Raw genomic sequence first — 23,256 nt, forward strand, 5'->3', positions numbered from 1 at the left:
TAGAGTGTGATGTTGCAATAAATCTGTACTGTGTATTTGTCACCTAGTATAATGTTTTAACAAACTAGGCAATTACTAGCTAGCTATATATGTTACCACAGGAGTGCATCTCAAGAATTAAGGGGCCTCCCTTACAGGAAGCTTCTGTTATCAGTGGTATAGTTACCATTAAGGGAGCCAAGATGGTTGCAGTTTTTAAATTTGAACAAAACTTTATACAGTACTGCAAAGATCAAATACATAGAGAAGTCAGAGATACATAATTCATGGACATTGACTCAAATAGAGCATATAGTTATCTGGCTGTACCCTTTAATGGTATCGTGTATTTCTCAGTGTTGCTTCTTGTCTTGCTTCTTCAAAGCAGCTTTTTAAAGGCTATTAGGGCAACTATTGTAAAGGAACTTGCCATATAAAACTTGCCAGGGAGATCAATTTTTGAGAAAGACAAGTAAAATGAGTATTGTGATATTAGCATTGAATGTTATGAATATGTAAACTGGTGATTTTGCCTAAAGAGGTTTCTTGTGAAACCTTAGGAAACACTTTGCCAAAAATACATGAGTTAGATCAGGAATTAAATGTTTAGAGTAAATCAACAGATCAAATTATGTTTATAATAAATTTACACATGCAAGTATGATACCTATGACTCTAATAGTCAGAGTAGCTCTCATCAAATTTCCTCCTGATACTGATACAATGAACATTCCAGTAACAGGAAATATCACAGAGTAGTGGACAAGATCGACACCTGTTACATTTACAATAACTTGACTACTTTCTTCATTTGTAATATTCCAAGTGTAGATAATACCATTCGCGACCTAATAAAGAAACAAGTAAGTATTTGTACATTGTACTCAAAGCTGAAAATATGTATCAGTTAGAAACTAATATGATGTAACACTTGACTCCTTATACTGATTAACGTGCTCTTAGAATTAAAATGTAGCTAGATACTGTAGCTACACACTCAAGGAAATTATATGAAATTACCAAAAAGTTATGAAGCCTCAGAGTTCAAAAAATGGCTCAAATTTTGTGTGTGAAAAAGGTACCTTTTTGCAAAACTGGCCACATTAAATTTTGCACATATACAAATCAGTCAACTTATTGTGCAACCACTCCTTGACAGCATGTGTTGTATGTGTGCACTTGCAGCATGCAACGCATGTGGGTGCTTGTGCATATGCATGCGTGCGTATGTATGAGTGTGTGTGTGGGCGGATGGGTGGGTGTGATAAATGTAAGCTTAAAATTTTAATTTAAGACAGTGTGGACCAAATGCATATATGTACATACCTGATGTAATGTTCTGAGAGATAAACTGATGTTTTTATTAACAAGTACAATGGTTGGTCCAACAATTGTCAGCTGATCCACTGTCATTAGAATCAAAACAAACATAAATAATATAAGAACTTAAGATGGATACACACATACACCATTTTGTTGATACACATCTACTAGGGTTGGAATTAAGGCCACATTTTATCCTCCAAAACTTTTTGCAAGAAAGCTACCAAGCTTTGTTGATTATGTCATGTTAACAATTAAAGATCATAACTGGGTATTCACCCATGCGAATTCACACTTTGGTGTAGCTGTAGTACAGGCTCTAGTACAACTGCTTAGGCTACAAATATACAATATTTGCAAGCTTCCTAGAAGTACATGACTTTATGACTTATTACACATGGTAGTATCCATGGTTATGAAGCTTTGAAGGGAGTAAAGCCACCTTTGAAGTTTACAATACTTCCAAAGCTTTCAAGCCTTTGTTCCAGTGCTAATATCTACCATCACAACAGCATGCATATAATAAGTACATTTAAAGAATTTCTACATATGGGAGACATCAAACAAAAATTGTACTGAAGTACAGTTGAAGTGTGAACTGTACTTTATAGCTCACCAACTGTATTTTTTTTTAATTAAATGAAGGCACTGGCATTTTGTTTGTCAACAATCCTTAGGACAGCTAGATATCACCAACATAATACCAGTACTCAGTAATCAACAACTTAGTCCACAGAAAACTATTGAGGTTTACAATAAACAGGCCTGTTTTATACCACAAGGAAGATAGAACACTAGCATTAGGATTAACATATACTCACCTGGATTAGTACTATTAGCATGTTAATAAAGCACCTGTCTTCGTCTAGTGCTTTATTATCCATATGTCACTCACAATAATGCCTTAACATAACGTATATGTACAAATTTTTGAGATACATAATTTTCATGGATTGACTAATTTTAGTGGTTTTATTATTGAGGTAACTCATTTTTCACTGAGGTTACCTATTAGAAAACATAGAGCTAACCCTGGTAATCGTTAGGAGGATGAAAATTTTACGGACAGCCAAGCAGCTGTGAAGTCTATAAAAATTACATCCCTCAAAAATTTGTATGTGTACTGTTTATATATTGGTACCATATGTATGAACATAAAAACAAGGGCATAACCAGGGGGGTTTGTATGGTTCAGGCAAGCCCCCTTATACAGTTGCAAAAGATTTTACAATTAAATTATGCTGTTCCGGCCCCTGATAATCAAATTGTACCAAAGTGATTCATTAACAATGAAATGAAGCAATTCTATTAGGATGAAAATGGCAGAGATTGTGAAATTAGTTGAGATTAGCTGAAAGGCAGCAGATGTAGTAAACTTTGATGGTCGGGTTACACACATAGCATAAAGTGTTAAATAAATGACAGTTTCACTGTGAATATCTGTTTAGTGCCATGAGGTGAGCACATGCTGTCTTGAATTGGAGGAAGTAAATGTCTTTTACTTGGAATAATGCTTTGCCAACAAAGGAACTCAGGTCATTTGTAGAAACTGGCTGTAGACCTGGGAATTTCTACTTCCTAATACGATCTCCCTTCCAGAGAATCCTGGCTATGCCTTTGAAAAACTCAGGCCATTTTCATCTAGGAACTGGCTGTGGGGGAAACACACTGGGAATTTCTACATCTAAATTCAAACAATCTTCCAGGGAATCCTGGCTACACCTTTTAAAATACTTGTAATAATATAGATGTATACATGGTTTGTAAGTAACATTCATCATTGTAAAATATGTACCTGCTTCAATATTGACAGATCTTGTCAAAGGTACTTCACTAACAGCATTTGAAGTAATCAATCTGTAGGTCCATGTTCTTGGTGTTTGGTAGTGGTGAAATATGAAAGGAAAAGTAGAACTAACAGTGTTGCCATCACCAAAGTCCCATTGGTAGGTAACTGTTCCATAGTCAAGATCCTCATTTCCACAATATTCAACAAGAAAAGTTACATTATATTGAGAAACAAATGATTCAACATTGATGCAAGTGATGTAATCTAATGACAAGACATACATACATGTGTAATTGACACAACTATATTACTGCATACTTTGAATTTCTACTGAAATAGTTTTAGAGAAACTATGATCAGAATCATTAGCAGATGCCATAGTTAAATATGTACCAGCTGAGCTGTAGGAATGATTTGCTATACTACTTGTGGTCACAACTTCATCTTCACCATCACCAAATGAAAAAATGTAAGAGTAATTTCCGCTTTGCTGAAACAAAATATTATTATAGCTATGCCCTAAAATTTACATCAACACATTGCATTTTTATACCTCAACTATCATAGAAAATGTGACAGTCTGGTTTACAGCAGCAACTGATGGAGTAGCCACCAGCCGAACAGGGTTAACAGGAACTGCAAATTATACATAAAAATGTATTAAGCATACACATCACATGTACATACATACTTTTCTTTACGTTCACTGATGACGTAGTAGTTGTGTGGCTAACAAAATTTGTTGCAGTACAAGTTATATTGTGTGTTCCTGTTTCATGAAAAGTATGTGTGGGCCCTGAATAATTTCCACCATTATAGCTCCACTGGTATGTCACTGGTGAGCTGTAGGTTGAGTTAAACGTTAACTCCACCCTGGCAGCAAAGGTGACAGCAACATCAACTACTATATGTACTGGAATGTTGATAATTACTCTTGAGATGGAATCTGAAATTACAAACACTACATAATTATTAAAGTCATACACAAAATTCACACTACCTAAAACAAGTATAGTTTTCTCTACGCTAGCATCGCTTTCTCCATCCTTAACTTTGACAGTTATAGTGAAGCTACCAGGAGTAGTATACACATGGCTCTGTGTTCTACTAGTAGTGTAACCCTTTACAACAGTATTGGGAGATCCATCTCCCCAATACCATGTGTAGTTAGTAGAATCTGATCCATCCTGTCAGGGATGCAACTATTTGTACACATACAACTACATATATGAAATGTGTATGGGAAATTCCTTCAAGTTAGGGATAACTACGTAAAGGATTTGTATGGGTTAAACAAGGGTTAAAATTTGCACAGTAAGTGATGATCTCTTGTTTCACCAATTTTTAATTGTAATGACCCTAATTAAACCATGCAACAAAATAATTCCTCAAATAATAATCACTGGAAAGTGAAGAAGAGCCATTTTGCTTAGGTTCTGCTTGATATGCAGCCATACATATGGACAGCTACATATGCAGTGTGCATATGTAGCAACCCAGGGGATAATGGGACCAACTTTTCACCATGGTCTTAATTAGTAAAGCAATTGAGATACACAAATTGGTGGCCAGTGGGTAAATTTGTTCTCAAGATTGATGTCAGGAAGCCCCTTGGATCTGCATCGTTTATCCACCTTGGTTGGTGCCCCATGATAAAAGTCTAATGCCTATGCATAAAATTACAGACTAGTGAGATTATGTTTTACATGATAGTAAACTGACTTGTACATTGCCCACAAATTAAATTAGTGCTAAGGGAAGGATAAAAGTGATGCATTGGAAATTCATTGTAGAGTATCTCCTGTACATGCGCACCTGGTGCACCAAAAGGTATGACAAAGACAATCTAACTGTAAAGAAATTGAGCCAGTACTGTTTTGAGGTAAATTATACTCACCTGAAGGGGGTAGAAAATTCCATTAGATAAAATAATATTTCTATTAGACATAAGTAATATGATTATCATTAGAACTCATCAGAAGAATTTTGGGTTACTTTGAAGGCACATTCGGACTTAAACAACACTGCAAAGTAGTGTTGTAATTGTAAGGGATTAGATTATCATTTTTGTTATAGTTGCTGTTGTTGTAGAATTAAAAAAAAAATTAATTATAGTTATTAATTGTTAACAACAAGCCAAGGTTGTTATTGTTATGCACTGCTGTTATTTGTTACTATTATTGTTTGTACAACAGGGACTAGTTTAGCAAATTTACCCTCTAATAAATATTGCAAGCTATCAGTGTTATTGTTTCAATATTGAAATTTTGCTCCAAATTATCATTTTATCAGCTACATGATCTTGTTTGACTAGGTTTTAGATACAATGGTCATAAATTCTATCCCACTAGTGACCTGCAAGAATTAAAATACTTACCTGAAGGCGTCCTCCGATATTTAAAAGTCTTTACTATTATTTTGAACTTTCCTGTTACATAGGTCTATCACAAATTGTAAAGACCTGTACATGCAAATACTTGTGTTGAGGTAAGTAGCACAAGCATATGACCTTTTTGTGAGACCTGGAATTCTGCTATATATAAATAAAATTGAAATTGTATTGTTAAATGCAGTGATTCTATTGTTACAAAAAAAACAAAAAAAAAAACACTTAGAATTGCTGTTATTATTACAGTATTATTTGTTGTGATTTGTGATGGATGCATGAATATATTATTAGTTGCTGTTAACAATAATCCATGCAAAAACATCCAAGTTGGTGCAGCCCTCAAAAGCATGGGTGAAAAAAGTTGTGAAATCAAAGGTGGCAACCATTTCTGCAATGATCTTAATAATACTACTTTATTAATAGCTTATCATTACTAAAATGTAGCATCATTAACATCATTGCAGCCATTTCAATGCCACCACCTTTGATTTCACAACTTTTTTCACCCAGGCTTTTGAAGGCCGCACCCTTTTTATACAGCTTCACTGTTTTTGCATGGATTTCACTTCTTTTTTTGTATTTTAAATAGGGGTGAAACGAATATTAAATTTTAGGTATTCGAATATTCTTCAAATTAACGAACGAATTAACGAATTATTCTTTAAGAATTTTCTGTATAATTAGGTGCTTGAAAGAGACAAAATCATTTTGATTACTGCTAAAACTTTAAATGTTAAAAAAGAAAAGTCCTTTACATGTATTATTAAGATGAAAAATTATATTTTAAAATGACAGTTTTCAGTTGTCAAAATGTTTTCAAGGTTAAATGCGTACATTATCCGATTAACGAATATTTAACGAATAACGAATATTTCTTAACGAATATGAATATTTCTTAACAAACGAATAACGAATATTCGTACTATTCGTTTCAGCCTTAATTTTAAATACCCCAAAGCCAACTATAAACTGACTTTGAGGCTTGTTTTTACACAATCATTGGTCTTCTTATCTACAGATGCAGTAACAATGATATAAGACAAACTAGTGTTCTGTATATCAATTAATTACAGAAAAATACCTACCAATTCAACCAAAGAATCTATGCAATAACCAATAGCTAAACACTGATAATTGCTTTATAATTTTGTGCTTGCTTGTTTATGGTTATATGGCTGTATAATTACAGTGCGTGTATCTATTTGTACTAGTTATTTACACCAAGTTTGATATGCATGACTGTACTATTAGGAATTATATTTTGCAGTGAATTTTCTTTTAAAATATCTTGATTTTCATGCAAAACGTGATAAGTTGCATTTGCTCAAAGCAATTTCTGCACCTTTTATGCTAGAATACGATTTCCAGCCTGTTGTCACAAGTTTTGTTTGTATAGCACTTAATACGTTGATTATGATGATGACAATTGGTACAAGTGCATCTTAATTGTAGTGTACTACCCCTATGATTGGTACCAAAATGGTTATAATATCTGCTTTGATTTGAAGGGGTCAGTGGCAAAAGGGGACAAGTGCCATTTGAAAATTAGGTGACCACAAAGCAGGCATTAAACAGAATTTCGGGACATAATTGAATTATTGTAACATTTGCTAAAAATTAGTTTGACTTTACCATGAACCTTTAAATTCTGTTGTTTACTTAGTGACAACATTATTCACACGGCTAAAACAAGCCATTCTAATTATTAGAAAATGGAAATTTTGAAATGGCACACGTCCCTTTTTTCCACTGATCCCTTCATTTGATAGAATACAGGGGAAGCTACAATAGAATTGCATTGCAGAGTTTACTTGATTATTTTTGTTATACTCTAATAGAGCACACATTTTTTTTCAGGGATTTCTAATAGAACACACATAGAATATATCTAGATGATGTATTGGTAGATATAACTTTTTACTATTGAGTACACTTTAGCTAGAATTTTCATTTATAAAGTAGAAATAAGTGAGGTGAATAACTGTGATAGCAGCAGTTCAGTGGTTAAGCGTTTGGGTGTTCAGTATGGAGGTCCCTGGTTCAAATGCCAGTAAGTTTTTAAACATTTTTCATGCATCTTTTTACCCTGTTCTATTAGAGTATCTCAACCTGCGATTTACATTTGTTTGGATTTTGTTTCATAACTCTGTAACTGTCACCGTGATTTCTTTTAAACCACAAAAGGTTTGAGTTATGATGGTTAACCTATATGTTATTAAAGTTATTCCCATAAGCAGTTTACCCTGTAGGCATGACAACAAGTTGGCCTTTTTTAATACAGATAGTCATCCACACTGTTTATCAGACTTGTACCAAATTAGGTATGTGATTATACCGCAATATGTTCTTAAAGTGCACCAAATTTCAAGAAATCGAGCTATGTATTTGCATTTTTGTAAAAGAATAATCTAAGCCCACCGAACCCCCTAAATGAAGAAAAAATAATGAAGAAATTAAGCCTAACTTTGAGGGCTTATATTTCACCGGCAATCTTACCCCAATTTGGTATGTGGTGTGCTGAAGGTGGAGGACATTTGCAGTACAAAATTTATTCCAATACGAGAAGGAAACACAGAGCTACATATGTGCGAAAATCGCATTTTCTATGAATATACTCATGGTGTGGTGTGCTAGACACACTACCATGTGTCTTGGATTTGAGGTGCTACAAAAGTATTGGTTACTGTTTACCAATTATAACACAACTGCCAAGGTGCCATGAAGGTAAGTTGGGGCTGGTATCAACCTACTTTGGCAGGATAGTCCAAAACCAGTGTGATCCCTACTAATCTAAGACATATTGTCAGTACTTAATGGTACCATACAGAATCAAGTTTATATACATAGCTACATAGGTAGAAAGTGGTATAATTAGTTATTACTTACAGGTACTTGAAGCAAAGTAAACTGTGTTGTTTCATTCACTCCAATGTAGCCTGTTTCTTCAACAATGAATAGCATTTGTTGTCCTGCATATTTGTATACAATGACACAATTATGAACAAAATAGGTATAGACTAGCCTTCAATATGAACATCTTTTGAAACATTAAACAAATAATAATTTTCATTTTTATCAATCCCTAGTGCCATCACCCTGTAAGTTCCAGTATCATTAAAATTAATAGAAAGAAAAGTCATGTCTTGGTTTGGATCAAACTCTATGGTTACTCTACTATCAAGATTAATGATTTTCCATCCATAAAACAGTTGGTTCGGTATCTACAGAAACAATTGTATTTTTCACATAGCATACTTTAATATTTACACACACACAAACACACACATTTATACACTATACACACCACGACACACACACGCACACACACACACACACACGCACACACACACAATTCAATCTATCATTCTCTCATTCTCATTCATCATTATGTATACCATATGGTTTTAAGTGGAAAAGTTTTTGTAATTTTTGTGGATTGGTAAAACTTCCCCTCAAAATTTGCAGCTTGATCAAAATTAAAATGGCATTGAGGTATAAAAGATCCTAAAGAGCAAAAATACCCCTTCTTCTTTTGGAAGTTAGGATGGTGGCAATCCAGGAAAAAATCCCCCCCCCCCCCCCTTGATAAAATACTGCTTTGCAGTGATATTATACAGGGGCAGATCCAAGGGGTTGGCAAGGGGAGGGGCACAAACAGTAAATGGTTGGGGAGAGCCAGAACCCCTGCTCAGTGCTGCATTTTTGAAGCAGCAAATAATCACCTCTTAGTAGTATCTCACTGTTGCTATTAGCTATTTTGGCCTTTTCAGAGTCTTAAAAGCTGTTTAAAATGCTCTGAATGTCATAATAACAGCAGCATGATAATTATTTTTAGAGGCGCTTAGTACGTACGGAGGTGCGGGTGGCAATTTCACAGCATATGTTCACATCTAGTTTCACTTTGATTCACTTTTATTTCAGGTGAATTTGTAAATATTGTCATGAGTTTCTTGGCCTGACATAAAGTTAAGTAGCTAGAAGTATGGCTGGCTCCTCAACAAAGTGAGGGGGAGGGGGGGATGGGGGGGGGGGCATTTGCCCCAAATGCCCCATCCTGGTTCTGCCATTGTTATATGCATGAATATTTTAATATACAAAAATAATACTATTTAGGTCACAATAAGCTCTTTCATGCTGTAGCAGGCTTTAGCTTATTATGCATATTATGTGTTTCCAATTTAATTGCCTGTTATCAAAAGTTCATAATATACTGAGGAGAGTATCCTACTCTTGTATACCCCATATTAAAGCATTATGACAAAACACTTCCAAGTTCTCCCGTTTCTCTTTGTATAATTAATCAGTTATGTCATTAGCTGAAAATAATATCGATTGAATGTGTCTCTAACAACGTTGTTAGCAACCAAACTAACTTGAGTTCTCAGCATTTTTTACTGAACTACAAGCGCATTTTCATGGCTATAGACAACTGCATAGGTATTTCTTGCCAGGCCATTCACAAATACAGCTTTCCTGAGCATCGTGAGTGTGGCAAAAAGCTAATTATTATTGCACTTTTATGGTTGCTCTTACGTCACAAACCACAGCACCTTGTCACTACATCATAACTTCATGATACGCCCTTCTACAAGGGTATGAAAGTAGGATACTCTCCTCAATAGTGATTGGTTAGAAACAATTTTTAAAAAAGTGAAATACATAACTAGCATTTTTATCACAATGTGATGAACATAATAGCCTCCTGAGAATTATGTTTTATTATGTAAACACCTAAACTGAATAGTTTATAGTTTTTTCTCTGTTGCATGCAATGACTGTTCTATTGGAGTGTTTGACTGTTCTATTGGAGATTATCTTTTATGAACTATTATCTTTGGTTGATATTAACTTCATTCTTACTGCAGAGACTCTACTATTTCAATGTGTCCGAATATTCATTATGTGATTTACTGTCTGTCTTCACTAATTTTATCATCATCAAGACCATCATCAGATATTTGATTCCATCATCTGACACGTTTGATAATACAACATTCAATACCAATGCTCAGCTATACTGTTTTGCCATGCTTTGCCTAATTGGCACATGACTGCATTTGTGGAGCTTTAAAACTCAAACCCACAATGAAAAGCTGATGATTCTGTAGAGTATAAAATTGGTCCTGGAATGCTGTACATCATTTCATAGAGTACAGTGCAGGGTAAGGGGAACTGTAGCTTCTGTCAAAGAGGTTATAGAGGGGCTTCAGCCTATGTAAAATTATCCCTTGCTGTCATTGAACAATTGCGCTGATTGTGCTATACCAAATAGCTAACTATACGAATGCTTAGCTAGGTGGCTAATTCCAACTGCTTGTAGCAATGTACCATGCAATGGCAATGTAATCCGAGCCCCTCCCCCCTCCTGAAAGTACAATAACTCAACTTTGAAACGGTGTTGAAAAACATGTTTCTATTATTTGTGTGTGTCTGCCATTTTACAAATCCACTCCAATATGTATCCATACAAAAAATGGCCATAGAAATAATATATTTAGCTGATATAATCATAACTGTTGTACATTTTCAATTACATATGCACCCATACAAACATACAAGTTTTGCTTACATAATAGTCAATGTGCAAATAATATGCAACTGTTGTATGAAGAGCTGCACTATCTGGTCCTATAATCTCAACTCTGTCACTAATATCATCAGCAACTGTATAATGAAATAAAAGCATATAGCTATACTTAGGCCATGTAAACTTTATTAGCTGTTTCACGGGCCCGACTGACTCGCCTCTTCCATAGATTGAAAAATCAAAATAAATTTTCATAAATAAAATACCATTAGAAACTCTGAGCACAAACATTGTATTGTTTCAATGTATTTAACTGCTGTTTACGTAACTCATTTTGTCCTGATTTCTTTTATTTGTATGCAGACCCACAAACCCTATACTCTTCCCATGAAACAACTAACCAAGATGAAGTGGCTCTACTTACAATACCATAAAGTAATGAGGAAAGTAGAAATCAATACACTTGTTGGCACTTTGATCCTCCCATGCAAAGAACAATATAGTAAGATCATGAAGGCTTGGGGTTTCCTATTAAAAATATCACCTAAAACCATCAAACCACCTTACCTTCCTTCACTCCAACTCGGCAGTATTGATTAGACGTAAACAAACCCAAACATACTTTCAGAGCAACTCCAAACACTGCCAACAAGTTTCTATGAAATTCAAAACATAGTTAGTTATCTGAATTTTCTACTTTTTAATTAAATAACTAATGCCTTTAGCCAAGCAGATACAACTATGGTTATAAAGGCCTTGGGATGGATTTTTTTCACTATTTTACTTTGACATGACATAAATTTCTGGCCGTCCGTATGGATACACAGATATAAATACAGTACGTCCATGATGCATGCATTGCAGCTGTTGCAAATAGCAAAAAGGCATTTTATAATCCACTTGTGAAACAGCTGAAACATCTTATTGCTCCTTGTAGCAGCTGCTGGTGACATCCTTGTAACAAGTCATGGGTTTCATTAGTTGTAGTAAGCTTTGTTCTACAAATTAACCCTTAAACCCGCAACTGTTTTATAAAATGCAAGCACTGAAAACGCATAATCCAGTAAACTGGATCGCATGCATTCCTTGTAAAACTAAACTCTATAACATAAAAACAGTTAAAGATATCTAAAAAATGACAAATACCACCTTACTCACCATTAAATTTTGGTTTAAATGGTCTCATACTTCGTCACATTCATCCAACCCAGAGATACTCGCTTCACTTTGGAAGAGTACAAGAACTATCTCTCCGTCTTCCTTCTTCACATAACGATGTACAAAGGGCAATAACTTGGCCGTACTTCATTGCATGGACTTTTTTGCTTGGTGTCATGTTACTCCTCACATGATGGCAATTCAGTTGATATATAAATATCACGTGAGAACGTCACTGTCGGACGAGCACAGTAGCGATAGGAATGTGGAAGGACTGAAAATGATTCAGCACATCACGGTGGGTGAGTTCCTTGCTTGTATGTTGAAAGTTTATATACTGGCAGATAGCTTACTTTTTGCCAATTAATAAAATCTGTTTTCGAAGCGATCAGATAAATGCTTCATGAGATATGCTTGTTTGTAACCGCCTATGTAGATTGGCAAAAGTATTGTGCGTTTTCAATTCGTTTTTTATCAAATCCAGTTTTCTGGATTATGCGGGTTTAAGGGTTAAGCTATTGTAATCTCGTACTCACCCTTACAATAAGGTAGCACCCCCAGGGTCTTCATTTAGGATCCAGTGTTTATTTGAGCCCATGATAAATATGGTACTTTGTCCCAATTTCTTTCTTCACTACTTCATAGGTGTTGATTTGCAGGTAGCATGGCATGGATTCCATCACAAGAATTGTATGTGTTTCATAGTAGTGATGCGCCGATACCGATACTAGTATCGGTATCGGCCCTATTTTGGTGGTATCGGACTTGTATCGGTAAAGCTATAAATGCCCGATACCAACCAATACTTTAAATGACGCCATTTAATTACTTATCAAGATGGTGGCGTACATAGTGCATTGAATGGAGTTGAGCAAAAAGCTGATATAAGCCATGAATTCCTTAAAAGAAGCCAGTTGCTAGCATTATTAGTACAGTGGAAAATGAAATAAGCCACGAAATAAGATTCATTGAAACCATTAACTTATCTTTAGCCCATAATTGATAGCCACAAAACCAGCAAATTGCAGTTGATGGGATTAGCAAATGAGTTTAGTAAGCTAAATCACTAGCTGTTTCTTGTGAGAAATGCCTGTGGAGTAAAGTATCGGTATCGGCCATTTCTGGCCTCAAATGTATCGGTATCGGATCGGTAGTGAAAAAGTGGTATCGGTGCATCACTATTTCATAGTGGGTGGGTTGATTGCAAAGGTGCTTCTCTTCATTTGTAATGCTGGGACACGGCTGAAAACAATGCAGAATGGCCCTTTGACCTTTTAGTAATTAATAATCAGGGCACATGTTTAGTTGCACAATTACTTCTATAATATTTTTGAAATCATTCTTTTCTTTGGCGCAGCATGCACTGCCAAGCTATCATGAGAGGAAGGTGAAGCTGGTTTTCAATGAGTACTTTTAGTAGGAAATGCATCTTTTCATAGCCTCCATTACATATAAAGTATTGCCATATTGCATGACAATATGTAACAGTATATAATATATCACTAAAGGTAATTTCTACTAACCTGTAAAAGATCCACCTGTTTGAACACTACTAATTTCATTGTAAACCATAAGATTGTATTGATAATATCCTTGTTCTTCGAATGTGTAATTTAGTAATGGAGATGTAGTGTAGACAACAATTTCATTAATGTAATGGAGAGAGAAAAACCATTTGTATGTCACTGGATTGTAGTATTCCCCTTTGGCCTGATACTGAGTAGTAGCAATGAACAACTTAACAAAAGCAGAATCAAGATCAGGAAATATCTCAACTTCTACACTAGTGATTGTATCTAGAATATATTTCACATAATTTTCACACCAGCCAAAAATATATAGCAAAATTAGCTACTCGTTCATAATAGATGTAAATAGATGGTGATTAGTTATTCTATATTAACACTCACAAGTTATGAAACAACACTATACACAGAGGTTAAGTTTTGAATTGATTGGTAGATCATTTTAAAGTCATATGTAGGTCATCATAGATTTACCATGCAGCATGTACGTACGTATGTAATTTGCTTTATACATAACACACGTACTTTCAATAAGTACAACAATTTCTGTACTAGCATTTCCAGCAATAGTCGAAGCAAGTACTCTGACAGTATAGTAACCAGGAGCACTGTAGGAATGAGTGACAGTCTCGGAAACAGTCCGCACAGCATTTGATGAATCATTATTATCTCCAAATGTAAAGTAATAGAAACCATTTTCATTCTGAAAAACAGCAACTAGTGTCAGCAATTTTGTTTCATAATGTGATGTATATATACACATATCTTGACAGTACAGTTTAGTGGAAGACGAACACATTAACACCATCAATACATCACTAGTACAATTAAGATCAATGTCTACATATTGAATGCATGTCTACATATTGAACCAACTAAAATGTTTGGTGGCTGCTACTAAATGTGCATAGTTGTATGCACAATAACCAGGAAAATATGATACAAGTACATGTATGCTAACAAATATGTGAGATTCTTATTAACTGAACTAGATTACAGCAGAGTGACTGATTGATTCATTGCAATAACTGTATGCTTGAAACTTGTAGTAATAAACAGAATGTGGGATTTCTCTAACCTTACTACAAAAACACCAGCTGGCAGCATACCTAATTGGTATTATTCAACATGAAACACAATGTTGGTTGTAAAATGAGTTACTACTTCAGTTGTAAACCATATATATCTTAAGGCATAATGATATGATTACATGCCCTTACAATGCTATTATGCAGAGCTTTCAAACTGACAGTAACGTCAGCTGAAGTTACCAAACTGCCAAATAAAAACAACATTCCGAATCTTGATGTGAACACATTGACTGATAGAGCCATACATGCAACTAATATGTACAAGTACACCAAAAAATTTGGAATTTTCAACTAGAGTAGGGACCATAGCACATAGATAAAAAGTACTGAAACAAGCTGGAGTAGTGCATGATATTAAATTACAGTAAAACAATAAGAAGTGTTATATCCCTACTGTGCTCAAGATACCATAATGGAAATGCACAGTATATAGGGATATAACTATTCTTATTGTTTTACTATGGTGTACTACTCCAGCTGATTTTGTGTACTACTCCAGCTGATTTTGTGTACTTGTTTGTTAACTTTTTTTGTAAAAAATCATTATGACTGCAACCCATGTATACTGCATCTGAAATGGTGCCACGTGCCCCAGCTATATCAATTATCAACTGAAAAGTGAAGTATCCATTATGCTTTGTTGTCAGCTATGTTCAACCTGTTACACAGCATTTCGAATCAAAAACTGTTTGAAAAGTACCTCTGTAATCCACACATACCGAAATAAAGAAATGGTGCCACATGCCCCAGCTATATCAATTATCATCTGAAAAGTGAAGCATCCATTGCACTTCGTTGTCGGCTATGTTCAACCTGTTACACAGCAGTACGAATCAAGAACTGTTTGAAAAGTACCTCTGCAATCACTATGAAAAATATGGACAATTTCCTTTACGAAGGGAAGCCATCAAGTGCTACCACCAAATTGACACTTTTCACTGTCAGCAAAGATGAATGGGACACAAAGAAGGACACTGGTAAGTGCATGAAGGATGCATTGTACGTACTGCAGCATGCCAAAAGGCACCTCTTGGGCCAAAGCGATGTCGAACAGTGAAAAAATCAAGCCCATAGCCTTAGCCATTATCGAGTTACACTTGTCTGGAGGCATCAGTCAGTCAGGCAGTTAGTGGAAATTCCATTAAATAAATATTTTAAAAAATTCCATAGCAACTTGCTGAAAGCATTCAGGTCAATCTGAAAGCTTGTTTGGGCTAACCAATACTGCCTCATCATCGTCAGGGGAAACTGAGGCTGGCTGTCGGGTGATGTTATTTCGTGGGCTATACCTACTCTTTTGTAGTCCCTACTATACAGTACTATCGAACTGTATGATATATTTTTCCAGCAATTCTTTATTTTTTCATCTAATACAGTATGCAGATGTTTTGCTCAGCATTTATTTGTGCATTTCCAATTAGGAATTTAACATGATGTACATTCATTGCTCAGATGCTTACTGATGTGACTGAAAATATTATGGAAGTGTTGACAGTAGTTGTTGATGGATCAGCAGTTAACTGCAGATCAAATGCTGCCAATTAAAACATAGAAACATGATAGTCAGTTCAAATGGAGTATTTTTTATGAATGAAAATAAATCTGCATTGATTTCTAATTATGCATCATAATCTAATGCTACATGCATCCATTAGATACCAAACAAACCTTGCTTGAGTATTTTGAGTCTTTTTCTGCTCACCCAATCTGTATGTAGCCAGGCCCATACAAGAATTTTTAAGGGCAGAGTCAAATTTCCAGAAAAACTAAACTCTTTTAAAGCACATCTAAATATTATGGCCTTCCATGCAAATATATACATACTAAAAGACTGCATGCCATTTCAGCACTCATTATTGGTTACATGGTTTGTACATATATATATTGTACCAAAATAACTGACTGTTACATTAGAGTATGTAATGAACTGTTTTATTAGAGTATTGAATCTTTAGTAAGTATAGATTTTACAGTGAAGTTTTCCAATGGTAGGTTCATCCAAACTTCCTGCCTACAGGTTTGACCCATGTACTACATAATATTTTGCAAATGTTTAGTTAGTACAATGATACCATACAGAGATAATTAAGCATATGTATAATTTTATACTTCTATCAGGGCATGCCAGAGTAACACGAGAATCAAAGTTGCTGTCTGCACTCTTTTGACATGTATCACCAGCAATACGACGGTACCTAATGAAGAGAAATTGCTGCCTTAAAATTCAACACACACATAACTTGTATGTACATGCACACTGCACACATACAACACACTGCACACACACACAACACACTACATCCACACTCACACACACTACACCCACACACATACACATATCACTTTCATACACACACACATGCACACACACACACGCACGCATGCATGCACACGCATGTACACACACACACACACACACACACACACACACACACACACACACACACACACACACACACACACACACACATGCACACATATACACGATGTTATATATACATATATCAATTTTTACACATACATACAAACATTAATCCTCACCCACTGGATACAGTATAGTGATCATCAGTAGCACAACTTTTGGGTATAGTATTTGGATAATAGCTCACTGGAACACACAGTGAACTAGTAGAACGTCTAAACCCTAAATCACTAGAAGAAATATTATGTACTCACAGTGATTATCTTTACAGTGCTTGATAGTAGCAAAATGGCATCTCTAAAAGATTGACACAATATGGGAAAGTACAAACCTTCATGGTACTTAATAACGATCCCTATTAGATGGTTTCATTGCACCTGTTTACCTTCTTTGTACATAATTGAACTTCTATAACACCACATCAAAGAAAAGAAAGACGCCAAGCATATGACGCTATACTGTAAAAGCAGTTGTTTTGCTTAGCTTTTATGACTATATAATTTTGCTAGCCCTGCAAATGGAGAACAATGCATAAGCTTATTGAATCAATCTGCTTACTTCAACTGTTAGAGACATGATAAAATAATTACAGGCAAATCCCACTTTATTCTTATATGATAGGCAATGCAAGAAGCCATTGACATGCTACTCACCAGTTGACATCATGCACTACAATTATTGAAAAGAAACAGGACACAAAAGGGAGGAAAAACTGAAGGTAAGTCCATGTGCACGCATTCTACCTACTGTAGTATGCCAAAAACATGTACACCAACTGAAGAGCCAACTAACAATGAAAATCAAGCCCATATATTGCTATTGAGTCATGCATGTCTGAAACCAGTGGTGTTAGTTAGTCAGTAGAAATTCCAGTAAAAAAAATGGTGTAAGGTTTGGAGGCATTTTGGGTTGCATTGAAGACACATTTGGGCTTTCATTTTATGTAACCAATACTACAAAGATGTTATGAAGGTGCTGTGAGGTTAATTAGCTTCTGATTGATTATATATGGATGTGTGTGTGTGTGTGTGTGTGTGTGTGTGTGTGTGTGTGTGTGTGTGTGTGTGTGTGTGTGTGTGTGTGTGTGTGTGTGTGTGTGTGTGTGTACTAGATAAAGCACTGCCGTGAGTGCTGTACAGGAAATATAGCACGAAAAGAGTGGGCGAGAGACAAATATAGCGCGAGGCGAAACCAAGTGCTATATTTTATCTCGAGACCACTCTTAGAGTGCTACATTTCCGGTACAGCATGAGGGAAGGCAGTGCTTTATCTGGTATAGAGAACTGCCAACTTCAAATACACACAAGACACATGAAACAATTAGATGCTCACAGAGTAGTGTTATCATTGGTAAAATAGACATTAATTGCACCTGTGTGTTTCACCTCTGTTGCACTGTGCTGCACCTACATTAGTCGTTTTGTGAGTATAGTCTGTCTTCTCAACAACTAAAAGTTTTTGATTGTGGTACTGTAATAAACGTATTTCCGTGATATTTGTAGGACTTGTCCATTTGTGTAAACAAAATGTAGTAATAACGTTCACTGCTGCTGACCACAAGCAACCATCCTTAAAACCTTAAAGTGTGTTTATAAATTAAATCCAGCGGTTCTCCTCTTACTGGTTGGGCTGACTGGTCAGCCAGCACAATACAGGCTATCAGCCTAGACTGGCTTAGTTGACTGGTTGTATATACTGGCCAAGAGTGCGGTGATCACTCAGGCTATTAGCCTGCAAATATGCCTGGCAGTTCTATAACTATCTGATATAGAACTGTGGGTCTATAAGGTGTTCTATAACTACCCAATATAGAACACTTGTGCTTGTATGGCAGATATAGAACACTTTTTTTGCTTTGATCCTCCCATGTGAAGTTCTTCATAGAACTTTGCGTGGGAGGATCAAAGCAAAAAAGTGTTCTATATTCGCCATAAAGGTGCAAGTTTTCTATATTGGGCAGTTATAGAACACTTTAATAGACCACAGTTCTATATCAGGTAGTTAAAGAACTGCCAGGTCTATTTTTGTAGGCTGATAGTGAGTAATCACTCATTCTGGTCAGTACAACCAATCAACCAAGCCAGTGTAGGCTGATAGCCTGACTGGGCTGGCTGACCAGTCAACCCAATCAGTAAGAGCCAAACCACTGGATTTTATTTATAGACACACTTGAAGATTTCAATGATGGTTTCTTGTGGTCAGCAACAGTGAACATTCTTAGTACGTTTTACTCACATAAACGGACGAGTCCTAGGAATATCACGGAAATATGCTTATTAAAATACCACAATCAAAAACTTTACGTATTGAGAAGACGGACTAGACTCACAAAACGACTATTGAAGGTGCAGCACAGTGCAACGCAGGCTAAACACAGGTGCAATGCCTATTCTACCGATGATAACACTCCTCCGTGAGTTTCTAATTGTTTCGTGTGTCTTGTGTGTACCTCAAGTTGACAGTTCTCTATGCCAGATAAAGCACTGCCTTTCGCTCGTGCTATACGGGAAATATAGCACTCAAAGAGTGGTCTTGAGATGAAATATAGCACTCGGTTTCGCCTCGTGCTATATTTGTCTCTCGCCCACTCTTTTCGTGCTATATTTCCCGTATAGCACTTGCAGCAGTGCTTTATCTAATACATATATATATATATGTATGTACCACTCTGCGTGGGCAGTTTAAAGGCACCGCCAGTGCCATAATTTGTATATTGCACTGCTGCAGACTGCAGCGAGTGCATTATAACTTATAACGCACTGGTTGCAGTTTTTTAGACCACAACGAGTGCATTATAAGTTATAATGCACCGACCACAGTGCAATATACAGATATTGCACTGGCTGCGGTTTTGTGCAGCATAGCACAAGTGCCGGTGGCGAAGACCACTACGACACCTCACCTAATAGGTGGAAAGACACTTCACAGATCACTCGAATTCTTTTATAGCCTGACATGTAAAGGTCGATTGTGGGCCATAACGTCACCAATACGTATAATGTTTACAAGCAGCCAATGGCGATCGAAAAATCCAACACGGGTGGCCACAACTCTAGTCTACATATATATATAAACGTACTTATACACCTTACTAGTCTGGTGCCATCTTAGCCCAGATTAAACTGTAGCCCACTTCGACAATGACTCAATAAAACAAATATATTCTAAATAATACTAACCTTTACGTTCGATTGTGGTAACCAGTTTTGTCATGCCACCTGATTCGAGTTTAGCCAGTGTGAATAGTAAGAATTAGACTAGCATCATTTAGTAGTTAGGTCAGTTTTGTTTACTTAAAACATCTATTTAGCAACTTTTTTTGCTCGAGAGAATCACTATGGTGATTAGTCTGGCGCTTAGTCTATATGGCGATTGAGTGATCACGCTGGCATGCTGAGCACTACATGATGAGAGTCAAACAGCGAGTGCAGGTTAGTGATATAACCCATAGCGTACTAGCTTTCAATATCTCAGGTGGCTGCAGTACTGCAGGGGGAACGTCATCGCAACGTCCGGCTTGGTTACCCACAATCAATGTTAGAAACCTGGCCTTTATAAGTGTTACAGCTGTCTTGTGAGACTCTCCCCACCTATTAGGTGAGTGGTACATAACAGTTATACAACGTGCACTCGTGCTCTGCCTGTATAAACGCACTTGCCTTCGGGCCTAACGGCCCTCAGGCTCGTGCGTTTATATCAGGCAGAGCACTCGTGGCCGTTGTATAACTATATAATATATATATATATTTTTTTTTTGCAGTAAAGTACAAACTTTCATAATCAGTACTACACATGACTGGCAGAGCATTATTGCATCTATAGTAATAAAGGAGTGGACAGCCTGAGTTCAATCCTCTCACCGTCACAACTGCCATATGGCGGTTTCGATATATAAATGCCCATAGTATCATATTCTAAGCACTCTGTAACTTCAGTTAAGCGTTTTAGTAGCTCCTACGCTTATCCTGTAGCGGCCACACTCTTAAGTGAACAGGAACTGGGATAACCGGTCTCTCGCACACTATCGCACGATTAAATGATGTTATCGCCTACTTTCAGGATGTTGATAACAAGCATTGTAGACAATCCTTTGAAGTGGCAATGGCACTACTAATGAAGAGAAACAGCAAGGAAAGGGATTGTATAGGTTAGAGTGGCATGCTGCTACTTTTTTACGCCTCGAGTTAGTGACTTCGTGCGTATGTGCGCATGCACACTTGTTCAAATTCCTAAAAACCAGACTTGGAAATTATCGCTTCAACTTTCAACAGGTTAGCGATGCTTATTGTGTTATACTAGACTTATAAGTTGTAAGATGTGAAGTGTGGTTTCATATAGGCCGATTTTTGCACCTTAAAGTTATATAATGGCTTTGTGGTTGCCGTTGTGTGAACAACAACTCAATAATTGAATTCCTTGTTCTATAGTGAGTAATTTGTTATTTAGTTTTACAGGATTATCTTGTATGGTTTGTAAATTATAGCAGTTTAGAAGCAGTAGATTGGAGCCTCTACAAATTTGGTGGTAATTCGGGGGGTGTTTTATAACAGAGTTATAGTACAAGAAATTCAATTTTTATAGCAATAATATGGCCTTGATGGAATTACCAGTTCATGGTGAACAGATTACATCTTTGTAACTTGCTTCAGTCATGAGATACGATTAATTAATTAAGTGCAAAAATTTATCAAGGTATAGTGATTTTCATAATTCCTCCATGTGCACGAAGAAGAAGGCCATTGCAACAGAATGATGACAGTATAATATTTCTATGCATTGTAAATAAGCACCCATAACTCACCTGCTTTTTGCTGTAGAAACTAGAGGTGTACCGATATGGATTTTTAGGCATGTACTGATAACTGATATTGATGCCACCAAAAGAAGCCAATAATTGATAGTTGATCCGATATTTGCATTATAGTTTTAAGCAAACAAAAGTGTACATTTACCAACCCTACAATAACACTATAGTCTGCCTGAGCTTTGGGTTTTTGTTGTGCAATCCAGCTTACTCAGAAGCCATTAAAATGTGGAGTAATGCAGAAATATCTGTTTAAGGCTTCATGGAAGTATGCACTAAAATATTTCTGGGTGCATCTAATAGTCTAAGCTGGTACAGCAAGTTTCCTTGGTTATCCTGAAGGTACTCTATAACTGCTTCATCTGTAAAGACTGTGATCAAGACACATGGTAGTGTGTCGTGCGGCCCAAGAAGCCGGCGCGCAACACCCGTAGTATATTGACAGGAAGAAAGAAAACGCAATTTTCGCACCTCCATAGCTCTGTGCTGCCTTGATGAAACAAGACGATTTTTGCTGTGGACACTCCCTCCACCTTCAGTACTCCACATTCTAAATTAGAGCAAAATCGCTTCACGCGTTCCTGAGATATGCGACTTCAAAAATTGGCTTAGTTTCTTCGTTTTTTTTCTTCTTATTTTTCTTCCTCTTTTCGCACACTTACAAAAACTGCTATAAAACGTGAACGCCATATCCGATTGCCTTGAAATTTGCCACACAGAAGGGGGGTATAAAGGCACATCTCTGTACCAACTTTGGCTAGGATACGATAAACAGGAAAAGAGTTATGATCGATTATTCACGAAAAATAACACCAATATGTTGTCATGCCTACAGGATAAACCGCGTATGGGAAGAAGCTGAAAATCGGTGGGTAATTAGGTTAACTATTGAACCTCAAACCTTTTGTGGTTTGAAAGAAATCGAGCTAAAAACCAGGAAGATACAACAAAAAAACCAACAGTGTGTAACAATTACGCAATCGAGATTAGCGAATAAAAAACGACTGCTTGCCACGCCTATCAGATAAACCGCTAAGGGGAATGCTTTGAAAATCGCTGTATAGATGGAGTAATCATCTTAGAAAGGCTCTTCAATGGTGTAGAAGAATCAGACTTAAAGCCACGGAGTTATAACACGAAATCCAACTTGGTGCAGCAAGTGCGAGATCGAGATACTCTAATAGAGCAGTCATCCTAATAGAGCAGTCACCCTGAAGAGAATTCAAGAGATCAGCTAGAAACAAGCAA

At 36.3% G+C, this 23,256-nt stretch overlaps 1 protein-coding gene across 2 annotated transcripts in view; it reads right to left on the reverse strand.

The window, feature by feature from the left end:
- LOC136237149 (uncharacterized) overlaps window positions 1-23,256 on the reverse strand; it is a 70,725-nt gene that overhangs the window by 5,949 nt on the left and 41,520 nt on the right. For both annotated transcript variants that reach the window (XM_066027457.1, XM_066027456.1), the window contains 15 exons: window positions 17,324-17,434; window positions 16,892-16,977; window positions 16,243-16,316; window positions 14,217-14,394; window positions 13,689-13,961; window positions 11,050-11,144; window positions 8,503-8,701; window positions 8,367-8,449; window positions 4,092-4,278; window positions 3,783-4,037; window positions 3,645-3,727; window positions 3,410-3,581; window positions 3,098-3,355; window positions 1,306-1,385; window positions 647-827 (listed from right to left, as the gene is read on the reverse strand). In XM_066027457.1, coding sequence (XP_065883529.1) covers window positions 647-827; window positions 1,306-1,385; window positions 3,098-3,355; window positions 3,410-3,581; window positions 3,645-3,727; window positions 3,783-4,037; window positions 4,092-4,278; window positions 8,367-8,449; window positions 8,503-8,701; window positions 11,050-11,144; window positions 13,689-13,961; window positions 14,217-14,394; window positions 16,243-16,316; window positions 16,892-16,977; window positions 17,324-17,434 — 2,315 coding nt within the window. The remainder of the gene's footprint in view (window positions 1-646; window positions 828-1,305; window positions 1,386-3,097; window positions 3,356-3,409; window positions 3,582-3,644; window positions 3,728-3,782; window positions 4,038-4,091; window positions 4,279-8,366; window positions 8,450-8,502; window positions 8,702-11,049; window positions 11,145-13,688; window positions 13,962-14,216; window positions 14,395-16,242; window positions 16,317-16,891; window positions 16,978-17,323; window positions 17,435-23,256) is intronic.

The sequence above is a fragment of the Dysidea avara genome, chromosome 10 (assembly GCF_963678975.1).
Source record: "Dysidea avara chromosome 10, odDysAvar1.4, whole genome shotgun sequence".
Taxonomy (NCBI): Eukaryota; Metazoa; Porifera; class Demospongiae; order Dictyoceratida; family Dysideidae; genus Dysidea; species Dysidea avara.